The 13,904-nt window shown below is 43.8% G+C and overlaps 1 protein-coding gene across 6 annotated transcripts in view; it reads left to right on the plus strand.

Moving 5' to 3' along the window:
• Foxp1 (forkhead box P1) overlaps positions 1 to 13,904 on the plus strand; it is a 526,824-nt gene that overhangs the window by 355,051 nt on the left and 157,869 nt on the right. For all 6 annotated transcript variants that reach the window (XM_045134139.1, XM_045134138.1, XM_045134137.1 and 3 more), the window contains one exon: positions 12,807 to 12,965. In XM_045134139.1, coding sequence (XP_044990074.1) covers positions 12,807 to 12,965 — 159 coding nt within the window. The remainder of the gene's footprint in view (positions 1 to 12,806; positions 12,966 to 13,904) is intronic.

Consider the following 13,904-nt stretch of genomic DNA (forward strand, 5'->3'; position numbering starts at 1 on the left):
TGGCAGGAAGTATCCTGTGTGCCTTCCAAAAAAAAAAAGTGGGGAGGAGTTTAGTCATAATTGCTGGTGAACACAGGGTGTGCTGACCCTCACTTATCCCTCGGTCACCTTTGGGGCATTGGCTTGTAGCACAATCTTTCTCCTGACAAGAACTTTCTGACCTCTATCCAAGTGTCTGTATTTGGGGCAAGAACGTTACTTAATCTCCCAACACTAAAGCTGGCAAATCATGGCACAGGGCAATGGGAACATTGGTGTTCTTCTAAAAATTAGACACAATACCACTCTCCACCTTCCCCCTAAAATACACTGTAAAAAATAAATTACCAACAAGAAGACAAGAAAATATATATCAACTTGCAGCCTATTTCTTTCACAGCTTTGGACTGTTTGCTATATTCTGAAATGGAAGCAAAGTGAAGAGCATTCATAATAAGTAACCTAGGCCCCCACCTGTGTTCAACTAAAGAGTATAAAATCCCATCAGTATAGATATGGGAAGCCCAAGATTGGAAGAAAGTCTGAGAAGGAGATTTAGGCTATAGTGGGACAACACAGTGGCCCGCATACTAAGGATACTTAGTATGCATGGGTTCACCTCTCCCAACCTGTGCAGCTAAGGTGACATTGCCTATAGACCAATGGCCATGTCTTCTGCAGGTGGCATAACAGTGGTGAGCAGGAACTTTGACTCTTTGACTTTTCAACTTCTTGTACCTTTGGGTTTAAACTTAGAATCTTCTGAACTCCTACAGATTCGGGGCTTCCCCCTGCTGTATTTGCACCATATCTATCTAGAAACTGTCACTGAAAATCACTTGTAAAGACTGTGGGACAATTTAAGGAACCCACTCAGAATGCCCTGTGTAAAGACCTGCTTCTGGGGCCTGCCCTGAAGACTTGGGACACTTGCCCCAGGAGTCAGAACACCAAGGAAAGATAGTGCAAAGGGAACCTTTCCATTCGATGTAACTGACTCATATCCAATGCCCCAGTTAACCTTGGACTTTAGCGTGCCTCTTCCCTCTGAGGACCGAGTGGACCGACTGGTTCCCAATGGGTGCTCAGCATCCACACCTCTATTTGAGAATCATACAGACCAATTACTAACTGGTCTGAGGTACCAGTCCAAAGCTCACTGATGAACGGTTGAAACCTCATGAGACTCTGATGGAAAGTCTTTGTTTTTACTTAGGGCATCAGTAACAATACTTCATGGCTTACACACTCATTCTATGTGTGATTATACAAGAATCAGCATCCTCATCGCTCCTTGGACATAGAGTATTTTCACATTCACTAAACAGAACCCAATGTGAAATCAGTTGGCATTGTCAGTGTTCAAGTGGCAACCAAGGATTCCATTTATATGTGTCAAAATGTGCTTTTTAAAAATTTCTTTAAACATTTACTTATTTATTTGAGAGAGCAAGTGGCATAGAGAGAGAAAGGGTGCACCAGACCTTCAGCCACTGCATACGAACTCCAGGTGCAGACATCACCTTGTATATCTGGCTTATGTGGGTACTGGGGAATTGAACCTGGGTCCTTTGGCTTCACAGGCAAACACCTTAACTGCTAAGCCATCTCTTCAGCCTAAAATGTATTTCTCTCTCTCTCTATTTGTGTGTGTATGTGTGTGTGTGTGTGTGTGTGTGTGTGTGTGTGTGTACGTACATGTGCAAGATTATCACTTGCATGTGGAAGCCAGTGTCACCCTCTGGAACATGGCCCAACTTTTTTTTGACAGGATATCTAATTAGCATGGTGCTTACAATTAGGCCAGACTAGCAAGGCCAGGTAATGTCATGGTTCTATCTGCTTCTGCCTCTCCAACGCTGGAATTACAAGCATCATTACTGTACCCAGCCTTTTAGTATGACTTCTGGAAATTGAACTCAAGTCCTCATACTTGCAAGACACGCACTCTACCAACTGAGCCATCTCCCCAGCTCGGCCATCAAAATCCAGTTTGACATGTCTCCTGCCTTAGAATGCCACAATTCTATAGATATTGAAACCCCCTGGCATTTCTCTATGCTCTTTCCAGGAGATGGTGGGGTATTCCTACATACCTGGGGCCAGATTCTGTAAGTTGAATGCTTGGCCCATTACAGTGATACCTGCTGAGGGCTCGTGTTTGGGCAGTAGGGGATGGCTAGGAGTGACCCCAGCAGATAAGGGAGCAGGTAAGAAAGGCTTGCTGGGACTCCTCTGTGAGTATAGGATGAAAAATCAGGTGTGAGCAGAGCGTCTTTGCTACTGTGTCCCATGATGCTTTTTTTTTTTTTTTTACTAGCTTTCCTTCCCACCCCCAGATGCACAGTGACTGTTGATTATCCTGCAAAATTATCTGAGAAACAGGTTTGATCTTAAAGGATGTGGAGCGTCTGCAAGAGAAATTAGAGGAAAGGTGGCTGACTCACCCTTTAAAGCTGGAGAAAGGAAAACTCAGTGTACACAAGGTGACCTACTGTCACCTGGCAAGTCAGGTGCATGTCTTCTTTGTTAATTTTTGTTTTGTTTTGTAGTACTATGAATTGAACCTGGGGACACACATATGCTAGGAAGGTACTCTATCACTGAGCTATATCTCTAGGTCTTCTTATATTTGTAAAATATTTTTATCTATTTATTTGCAATCAGAGAGCTAGAGGGAGAGAGAATGGGTCCACCAGGGCCTCGTGCATGCTCAGCTTTGTGCGTTTGGCTTTCTGTAGGTACAGGGGAAATGAACCTGCAAGCTTTGCAAGCAAGTGCCTTTCACCACTGAGCCAGCCATCCATCTCCCCAGTCCCATGAATTAGCTGCTTCGTTAAAGACCAAATTCAATGTTATGTTTCTGGAAAGGAAATGGGACATGAAAAGAACTTGATTTAAGTGTTCCTCCATCTGAAACCATCAAAAATTTGATGCAGGGCTGGAGAGATGGCTTAGCGGTTAAGCGCTTGCCTGTGAAGCCTAAGGACCCCAGTTCGAGGCTCAGTTCCCCAGGTCCCACGTTAGCCAGATGCACAAGAGAGCACATGCGTCTGGAGTTCGTTTGCAGAGGCTAGAAGCCCTGGCGCGCCCATTCTCTCTCTCTCTCCCTCTATCTGTCTTTCTCTCTGTGTCTGTCACTCTCAAATAAATAAATAAAAAATTTTTTTAAAAATTTGATGCAAATGTCAGGTCTATCAGTCTTTTCTCAGGGAACTTACAGCAGCTCAGATCTGGGTGAGACCCTAATCTCCCTCAGAATATAGATAACTTGAAGGCAAGCCTGTTGAAAACCCAGCTATGATGATGGCTGAAGTAAAAGGATTAAGAGTTCAAGGCCAGTTTGAGCAATTTAGTGAGAAACTGCCTCAAGAATTACTTTAAAAAAATATATAAGATGGGCCTGGAGAAATAGCTCATTGGTTAAAGACTAGATACAAAGTGGTACATGTGTCTGTGATCTCAGGGCACCTACAACAATGTAAGATGGAGGGAGTGAGGAGAATTTGACACTCAATGGGCCACACTCATTTGCAGGGATAAGAATTCTTGTTTCATAGAAGATGCAGCACAGACAACTCTTGAGACCTCTACACATAAGCTGTGGCATATGAACCTCACCCCCTCCCACATATATAAAATAAATAAATAAGAACAGATAATCTGTAATGCCTTGCCTCTTAGGTAAACTCAGCAATTATCTTGAGGCATTGATTGAAAGATGTGTTTATATAAAATTGTCCCAGGCAAGGGGTGTAGGATTGTCCAGTGGTTAAGCACAGTGGGATCCTGTGTTCAATCGCAAGCATTAAAAATTTCAATATAGGGCTGGAGAGATTGTTCAGTGGTTAAGGTGCTTGCCTATAAAGCCTAACGACCCAGGTTCCATTTCCCAGTACCCATGTAAAGTCAGATGCACAAGGTGCCACATGCATCTGGAGTTCGTTTGCAGCAGCTGGAGGCCCTGACACACTCAATCTCTTTTTACCTCTCTCTCCCTCCCTCTCTCTCTCTCTCTCCTTGCAAATAAGTAAAAATATTAGAAGATAAAGAGTAGAACACAGATAAACTAACTCTGTCCATTGGAATCTTTGGAGATCTACAAGTCCAGAGGACAGACTAAAACTGGTATCTTGTCCCAGGTTAAGTAGGAAGTAGCTACTGAAATTTGAATTCCTTGTCCTTTTATGTGTTGCAAAACCTTCTTTTGACTTTCCCCCACTCATTTTTAAGTAAAAACATGGGTTCAACCAACTGGCTGATGGACCAAATTTAGTTTATAACGTGCAAACCCCTGACCCAAATCATTCCAAATTACTCAACATGTTTTGAGGATGTCCAAGTTTCCCTTTCATCTCAGCCCTGTCACCAAGTGTGTTATATATCTCTGATTGATTTTTTTCCCCTCCAGCTTGCTTTATGTATGTGCCTGTGCACTTGCTCAGACTATATTTTATGTAAACATGTTAATGTTTCCTAAAAACTGGTAAACATATCTTGTAGCACCAGCTACCTTGATAAACATGCTAAACATAGGATTACCTAGTTCCCACAATACAAGCACCTGCTATGAACTTGAGACACAAATAGCTCAGAAGTTGTAAACATGCTTATGTAAAACAGAATTTGTAAGAAGCAGATGGCACTCACTTACTTAGAAAGTGAAGAACGCATAGATGAAAATGAAGCCATCTTGCATCAGTAGAGTGAAAGGTATGTCACAAATGCTCAGGTTCCCAGCAACCATGGAAATATGGCCTTGGAAATTAGCAAGCAACCTCACAATTTGCAGGCACTGTCCAGATTCTCAGAGGTGGCCATGAACCTGGGCACCTCTGATTCCTTGTGCCGATAGGGACATAGAGGAGAGCCTCTCCACATGGATACTGTGGTATTCCACCTAAATGAAGGGACTGTACATATGCACTCTCGTTTTCTGGTTGTTTTAAGGAAAGTAAGTGTTGAGTGTGTGGACTGGGTTCTAAGTGCCTGCTTTTTTTTTTTTTTTTTTAAATCAGTTACCTTTGCTAAGGGCCACCCTACAAGGGAATCTTTACTGAAATCTGATCCTGTTGCTGGTTCTATTGGAGTCATTCCTGCCAGGCACTTGTCAACATCTTTTATAAAGGAAGTATTGAGTCAGCTCAGCCCAGGAAGAGCTTGGGGGGCGGGGAGAAGGTCTCCTAAGATGGGTCTTTGCCTTTTAAGTTATTTACATTAGCACTTCTCCTGGGCCATGAACTAGAGGTGATCCTGGCCACATGAAGGAAAAGTTCTTTCATTTCTTCATGTCCTTGCACATGAACACCTCTCTCCCCTTCCATTCCTCCTTTTCTCCATCTCACGTTTTCTCTTCATCCTTTTCCTCTTCTTTCTCTCTATCCCACAGCCATACACATCCACAAACAATTACCAGCATACGCAATATTCATGCATGCTATTCTATATTCAGTGTGTCTAGTTTTATCTTCCAGCCATGCATCATGAGGGGCTTTCCTTGGGCCTGGAGAGATGGTTCAGTCTGTAATGGTTCTAACACAAGCACAATGGCCTGAGTTCAGACCCCAGTTCCCATATAAATGCTAGGTGCCCATAGCAGCCCATTTAGAATGGCAGTTCTCAGGAGACGGGTGGAGACGGGTCCCCAGGTCAAACTGGCCATCTAGAGTACCAGAATGATTGAGCTCTGGGCTCAAGGGAGAGGCTGTCTCTCAGTATATAAGATGAAGACCAGTCAAAGTGGTTACCCCAAGTCAACCACTGGTCTTCACACCCATGCACACATGTGTTCCCACAGTCATACATGTGCACATGTGTGCGCACGCGCGCGCGCACACACACACACACACACACACACACACATTCTTGTTGAAGCCTAAGGTGATTTTTAAGTTTATTTTTACATAGTTTTGTGTACGTATATGGGGGTGCCCATGTGTGTGGGGTGTGTGGGTGCCTATACCTATATACCTGTGTGTTTGAATGTGGAAGCCAGAGAACAACCTCAGGTGTTATTCCTTATATACTGTCCACCTTTTTATTTTGTTGGGAGGGGGGTGGAGTGTGCTGTGTGTGTGTATGTATATATGTCTATTAATATATGTGTGGATGTGGTGGTTGAAATCAGATGTCCCCCATAAACTCATGAGTTTTGAATGCTTGGTCCCCAGCTGATGGCAGTTAGGGAAGTGGAGCCTTGCTGGAGGAGTTGTGTTATTGGGGATGAACTTTGGGGTGTCGTAGCCAGCCCCCACTTGCCAGAATTAAGCTCACTCCCCAGCTGCTATTTTCCACCTGCTGTGGCAAGGGTGATGTCCAGCCCCTGCTCATGCCATGCTTGTCCTTGTTATCACGAAGCTTCGCCTTGAGACTGTAACCCTTTCCTCCCATCAGTTGCTTTTGTGAGACCTCTTCTCCCAGCAATACAAAGGCAACGACAACAGTGGACATGCGTGGGTGCTTGCATGTGTGCACATGTGGAGGCCAGAGGTCAATATCAGTCTCTCTCCATATTATTCTATTTTATTTTATTTGAGAGAGAGAAAGAGGCAGAGACGGAGAGAGGAGAGAGAATGGGTGTGCCAGGGCCTTTTAGCCACTGTGAACAAATTACAGACACATGTGCCCCCTTGTGTGCGTGTGTGACATTGCATGCTTGCATCACTGTATGATACATCTGTCTATGTGGGACCTGAGAACATGCGTTCTTAGACTTAGCAGGCAAGTGCCTTAACCACTAAGCCATCTCTCCAGCTCTCTCCGTATTATTTTTAGGACAGGTTCTCTTACTGAACCTGGAGCTCACTGATTGAATTAGACAAGCAGCAAGTTCCAGGATCCTCCTGTCTCCACCCCTCCCAGTTTAGGATTGCAGGAGCACACCACTATGCCTGCCCACTTTTTTAGAGAGAGGGATTTTTTTTTTTTTTTTTTTTTTTTTACTGACTAACCTATAATTCATCAAGAAGGTTAGACAGGCTGCCCTAGACATCTGCCTGTCTGTGTCTCTTTAAGGCTAGGATTACAAAAATGTGCCACCAAGCAGGCTTTTTTTTTCCTACATGAATTTGGGGGATAGAACTTGGGTCCTCATGCTGTCAAGGCTAGTACTTTACTGACTGAGCTATCTATCCCACTTTATTTTTTGTATTTTTAAAAAACCTTTAAAAATATTTATTTATGTACTTGAGAGAGTATGTATGTAGGTGCACCATGACCTCTTGTTGCTGAAAATGAACTCCAGATACAAGTGCCACTTTGTGTGTCTGGCTTTTCATGAATACTGGGGAATTGAACACTGTTTGGAAGCTTTGCAAACAAACATCTTTAACTGCCTTGAACTGCTGAGCCATCTCCCAAGTCTTATTTTTTGTACTTCCAAAATAATTTACTTTCTTATTTATTTATTTGAAAGAGAAAAGAAATAGGCAGATACAGAGAGAGAGAGAGAGAGAGAGAGAGAGAGAGAGAGAGAGAGAGAGAGAATGGGTGTGCCAGGGCCTCCAGCCAGTGTACATAGATTCCAAACACATGTGCCACCTTGTGCATCATGCTTACTTGGGTCCTGGGGAGTTAAACTTGGGTCCTTTGGCTTTGCAGCCAAGCACCTTAATTGCTGAGCCTTCTCCCCAGCTTTATATTTTGTGGTTTTTGACAGTGATACTTTTCTTTGACTTGGCTAACATGCTTCATTGGGGGGTAGTTTCATATCCAAATCATGTGTTGTCTGTGCTCATGTCTGTCCATCCTGAACATTGGAAATTCCTTTACTAATAGGTATTCACTTGTAGGCTGAACCTCAGAAGCCATTTTATATTGAAATGTTCCCTGTGTTGATGCACATTTCCAAAGACCAGGTTTGGTCTTCCATTCACTTCTTTAGAGGGGTTCTGTGTGAAATGATGTGGAAGACATGGAGTTCCTTACATGAGTTCCTGTACTTATTCTGGGATCTGAAAAAACATCAGATACATAACTCTATCCCCTTCCTCTGCCAAAACCAGCAATTAAGTCTGAGGATTCCAGTGTAATCACTGCACAGATCCAGGTCAGTAAACACTGGTCACAAGAAAACTCAGGCCTGTGTTCCCTGCTGTCTTCTGTTAACACGTATTCATGAGCTCCTGCTCATGAGAATCATGTGTGTAAATCAATCTATCTATCTATATTTATTTATTTAGTTTGTTTTTTATTTGTAATCAGATAGAGAGAGATTGAGAGCATGACAGGGCCTTCAGCCACTATAAAGATGCTCCAGATGCATGCTCCACTCTGTGCATCTGGCTTTACGTGGGCACTGTGAAATCAGACGCTGGTCGTTAGGCTTTGCAGGCGAGTGCCTTAACCACTGAGCCGTCTCACCAGCCCTGTAAATGTTTCTTCTTAAAAACACTCAATATCTTCCTTTTGGCTGCAATGAAGAGTTTACCACATACTTTCCTTGACACCTGGTTGTTTAAAAACTAAGGGCCTATTTCTCTAATATGTGGTGAAGCAAGGAAGTTATTCAGTTATGGTTTTTCTTCACTTGCTCTTCTGTGTGCATGTGTATGCAAGTATGTAGGGTTTGTATATGGAACGGTGTGTGCAAACTACCACGCATATGTGGAGGTCAGAGTACAACCTTGGGGGTGACAATTCTCACCTTCTATCTTATTTGAGACAGGATCCAGTCCTCTAGTTGTTTTGTCACTGTGAATGCCAACCTAGCTGCCTTACAAGCCAGGATTCTCAGGTCTCCAACTCTGTCATTGCCATTAGATTCATTGGGTTACAGATGTGTGTGCCATTTGCATTCGGGCTTATGTGGGTTCTAAAGATCTAAACTCTAGTCAACAGGCTTGTACAGCAAGTGATTCTTTGTTATTTATTTATTGCTGGGGGAGGGAGGCACTAATAGAGAGAATGAGCACACCAAGGCCTCCAGCCACTATAAATGAACTCCAGACACATGCACCCCCTAGGTGCATTTGGCTAATGTGGGGAATCAAACCTGGATCCTTAGGCTTTGCAGGTAAGTGCCTTAGTTGCTAAGGCATCTCTACAGCCCAGAAAGTTGTTGTTGTTGTTGTTTTGAGGTATGATATAGTCCAGGCTGACCTGGAACTCACTGTGTGGCCTTGAACTCATGGCAGTCCACCTACCTCTGCCTCCCAAGTGCTGGGATTAAAGGCGTGTGCCACCACGCCTGGCTTCAGCAAGTGCTTCTTTAAAAAAATATTATTTATTTAATTATTTATTTGCAGAGAGAGAGACACAGAGAGAGAGAGAATGGGCGTATGAGATCCTCTAGCTACTGCAGTTGAACTCCAGTACATGCAGTGCTTTGTGCATCTGGCTTTACACGGTACTGGGGAATTGAACCCAGGCTTTCAGGCATCTGCCTTAGTCACTGAGCCACCTCTCCTGCCCAGCAAGTGCTTTTAGTCTCCACAGCCTTTGCCTTTCTTTAGTACTACATATATGTCACCTTTCTCATCTTCCCATGATTCTCTCTGCATCATCTCACTGTCAGCCACAATCCCACTGTCTGCTTTTCCAGCTCACAGCTGGGGTCTACTTTACAGCTTGGCCTCTCACCCTGTGAATTATGATGGTAGAATTTACAATTTAGAACAGTTCCCTGCCCTGCACAAAAAAGCCACAAAGCTTCATGTGAACTGGCTAAGGAGACCTGCATAGTAGGGGAGGCGTTTGCTCTTGTAGGCACCTTGCACTGGGGACTATTTTTCTTATATGATATAAATGAAATCTTCACTCTGCCCACTTTCCCACCTACGCGTGTACTGAGCGTCTCCAAGGAGACAAGGAAACCCAGAGTCCAGTGATGGTGAATCCTCCACGGAGACAGCAGGCTGGAGTCTCAGGCAACTCTCCCAAGGCGTCTTGCCTTCCAGCTGCCCCTCTCAGACAGGCAGGCTTTCTCAAATGTATCTGCCCCTTCCCAGAAGCAGGAGCCTGTGCAGTGCATCTGAAGGGCTCCTCAGGGTGAGTGCCATACAGGAGGACAACCAGCAAGAGGAGGGCGGATGCAGTCAGAAGGGGAAATAGACACACTCCACTGGGCCCAGGTCTTTCCTTATCTTTCCCCCTTCTGTGCTTCTGTTTCTGTCTCTTAGATACTGGGTACACTGAACTATATGAAATGTCTTAAAAATACTTCTCATTACAGCGCTGCAGTTAAGAGCCTGGTTTAGTGAGCTTGTCTCATCAGAAGAAGCATGACTTACATAGGCAACATCTCTAGATGTCTGTCCAAATGCATACTCAAACATAGGAGTCCTTTGAGCACCATCCCCTTATTCTGCAGAATTCTGTGAACAGGCTTGAATCCCACAGCTATCTGACCTGTCTGCTGCTGTTCATCCTTGTAGCTGTAAACACCCCTGTCTTTTCATGAAAGTGAGATATACCTATTCTTCAGAGGAATGCCCTACCAGCCCAAGTCCTTTGTGCCCACTTTTGAAGCTCATAATATCCTCCTTATTTGAGGCATTGATCACCTCTGTCAGCTTCTTCCTTGAGATACCAATAATTTGTTCCCACATATAAATGTCTCTTTTTTTTTTTACATTTTTATTTTTCTATTTATGAGAGTGAGAGGATAAGAGAGGGAGAGAGGATGGGCACACCAGGGCCTTAGCCACTGCAAATGAACTCCAGAAGTGTGTGCCACCTTGTGTGCTTGTGCAACCTGTATGCGTAGGTCACTTTGTACATCTGGCTTATGTGAGTTCTGGGGAGTCGAACCTGGGTCCTTAGGCTTCGCAGAAAAGTACCTTAACCACTAAGCCATCTCTCCAGCCCCCCAAAATATTTTTTAATATTTTCATTTATTTATGTATTAAAGTCAGAAAGAAGGAGAGAGGGATGGAGGGAGAATGGGTGTGCCAGAGCCTCTAGCCACTGTAAATGAACTTCAGACACAAGCACCACCTTGTGCATCTGGCTTACATGGGACCTGGAGAATCAAACCTGGGTCCTTAGGCTTCACAGGTACAACACCTTAACCACTAAGCAATCTCTCCAGCCCCCAAAATATTTTTTCCTGTTTTTATTTATTGATTAGAGAGAGGAAGAGAGAGAGAGAGAGAATGGGCACACCAGGGCCTTCAGCTGCTACATACGAGCTCCAGACACATGTGTCCCTTTGTGCATCTGGCTTACATCAGTCCTGGGGAATTGAACCTGGGTCCTTTGGCTTTGTAGGCAAGTGTCTTAACTGCTAAGCCATCTCTCCAGCCCCCCAAAAATATTTTTTTTTTTATTTTTCGAGGTAAGCTCTCGCTCTAGCTCAGGCTGACCTGGAATTTACTATGTAGTCTCAGGGTGGCCTCAAACTGTCGGTGATCCTCCTACCTCTGCCTCCTGAGTGCTGGGATTAAAGGCATGCACCACCACACCCCGCTACCAAAAAATATTTTTGATGTGTTGTCCAATCAGTTTCATTTTGCCTAGGTATATGAGTTAGTGAACATGCTTGCCAATACTTTAGTGTGTACAATCTGGGTTCTCATGTGTGAACTGCTTCAAGAAACCAGAGACTTTGTAGCACCATGTCTGTACATCTTAGGTTTTGGTGGCTGACTCTTTGGTACTGGGTGGAAAGGTTGCCTGTCATTCTTCCCATCCTTAATTCTATGAGAGTGCATATCATCACACTGGCAGTATTCTTATTGTTAACACTTTTTTATTCACTTGAACTTAAAAAAAAAAAATTGGCTAGTCATGTGTTCAACACTTTGGAGTACCTGAGTCCTTTTGTCTTGTCACCAACTCATACTGCTTCCTTCACTGCTGCCATTTAAATAAATCCATGTCTTTATTTCAGCTAAAAAGGGCCATTCAAACATAACCTGTCTTGTCTGCAGGTCCATAGTGAAACATAACTCCTGGTCAGACATGCTTAGCTTTCCTGTTATGCCTTCCAGTGAGGTCATCTGAATTTGGTCGCATCTACTCTGACCTTCCTGCCCAAAGAACTGTTTCCATGGTGGCTTGCTATCCCTGTATACACCTTTTAGCTCATCCTAATGACTTATATTTTTACTTTTTTGCACATGTACATTGTTAGGTGCAAGTATATCTGTATATATGTGGGCATGTATATATGTGTACACATGTGCACATTCACTTCCAGGCCAGAGGTTACCAACATTGGTGTCCCTCCTTCTTCACACTCAAGACCAAGCTCTCAACCACTCAACTGATTCAGCTAGCCAGTATATCCAACGGACCCACTGTCTCAGCCTCGCAAGTCCTGGGAACATGGGCCATGCCTGCATTTACATGGGTGTTGGAGATCAAAACTCAGGTCTTCACATTTGCTCAGCAGGCACTTTAAGCCACCTCCCCCAACCCATTAGATATTCCTTTATGTGAATTCAGATGAGGTGAAAATAGGACCTTTTGCCTGAGTTCCCATGTTCCTCCAGGAAGAATGGGAAAGGGCAGAAACAGCCCGTCTCTGATTCTTTGGCCCTAGTTTTGCCAGATTGCTCCCGACGTCTCCTTTCCATCTGTCCAACAAAACACTGGCCATTCATGTACCCAGATTTCAAAGCAGATCTCTGGTGAGAATGAAGAGCCTAAGGTTACTGCGCCTATGGAGCTATGGATGGAATTGTCCAAATCAAAATAATTCAAACAGATTCTGGGAAAGTTGTTCAACATAGACTGGTGGCAAGATTCATTTGCTAGCTTCTTTGCCTGGAAATAGGAAAGTCAAATCCAGCCTTGAAGAGAGGTTCCTGGAATCCTTTCCATGAGGGAGTCCCCAAACCTATGTGATAACACCATTGTTTCCTTTGATTTTTTTTCCCTCCCAGGCCCTGCAGGTGGCCAGGCAGCTCCTTCTTCAGCAGCAGCAGCAGCAGCAGCAGCAGCAGCAGCAACAGCAGCAGCAACAGCAGCAGCAGCAGCAGCAACAGCAGCAAGTTAGTGGATTAAAATCTCCCAAGCGGAATGACAAGCAGCCAGCTCTTCAGGTAACTCCGTCTTCCTTTTCCAAAAGAATTGGTATGAAACCTTTGCAAAAGCCGGTAAGCAGTTTGGAGATGGAGTCCACTGAGCCTTGCAAATCACGGAAGAAAAGCTCTGAGGATGTACTGATCATCACTTTTCTTCAGCAAAATAGGACATTTGGGGGAAGATGTCTGTTTGACCAAAAGTTTTATGATTGTGCCTGCTAATAATGTGTCATCTCAGGAGGGAGAAGTTGGTTACTCGATACACCACATAAGTTACTAGTGAAGACAGTTTTTACTATGCACACACCCCTACACTGGGCCTTCTCTCATAAATGGGACTAAGACACACACACAGGCCTTATGTTGACTTGCTAATCCTCAAGGGGAGATGGTTTTGATGTCCACGAGACCAGTCAGAGAATCCTGTAGAGTTTTACTCCCAGATGGCATGCATGAATGAAGTTCCATTTGATATCTTCATATAAGCATTTAGCAGCATTGATCACATCCCCACCACCTAATCCCTCTTCTTGGTTTAGGTCGGCTCGCTTTAGTTTCCACCAATGACAGAGAATGTGTGACACCTGTCTTGCTGTGTCTGGCTGACTTCTCTTACTAGTATGTTCTTAAGTTCTTATCATCTCTGCTGCTGTTGACAGAATTTCATTTTTCTTTATGGCTGAATAATAGTCCATGGATAGAAATATGGCACATTTCTTTATCTATTTATCTAGTAATATGAAAATAGATCAGTTTAAAATCTTAGCTATTATGAATAGTGCCACATTTAATTTGGTAGGTACAACTGGTTATACTGACTTCCATCCCCTTGTGTACATACCAGGTATATAGCTGGATCTTAATGGTAATTCTGGTTTTGGATTTTTAAGGAGCTTCTGTAGGATTCTTCATAGCAGCTCTATAATCAAAGTCCTCACTGACAGTGAATAAGAAGAA

This window comes from Jaculus jaculus, chromosome 14, assembly GCF_020740685.1.
Source record: "Jaculus jaculus isolate mJacJac1 chromosome 14, mJacJac1.mat.Y.cur, whole genome shotgun sequence".
NCBI classification, from domain to species: Eukaryota; Metazoa; Chordata; class Mammalia; order Rodentia; family Dipodidae; genus Jaculus; species Jaculus jaculus.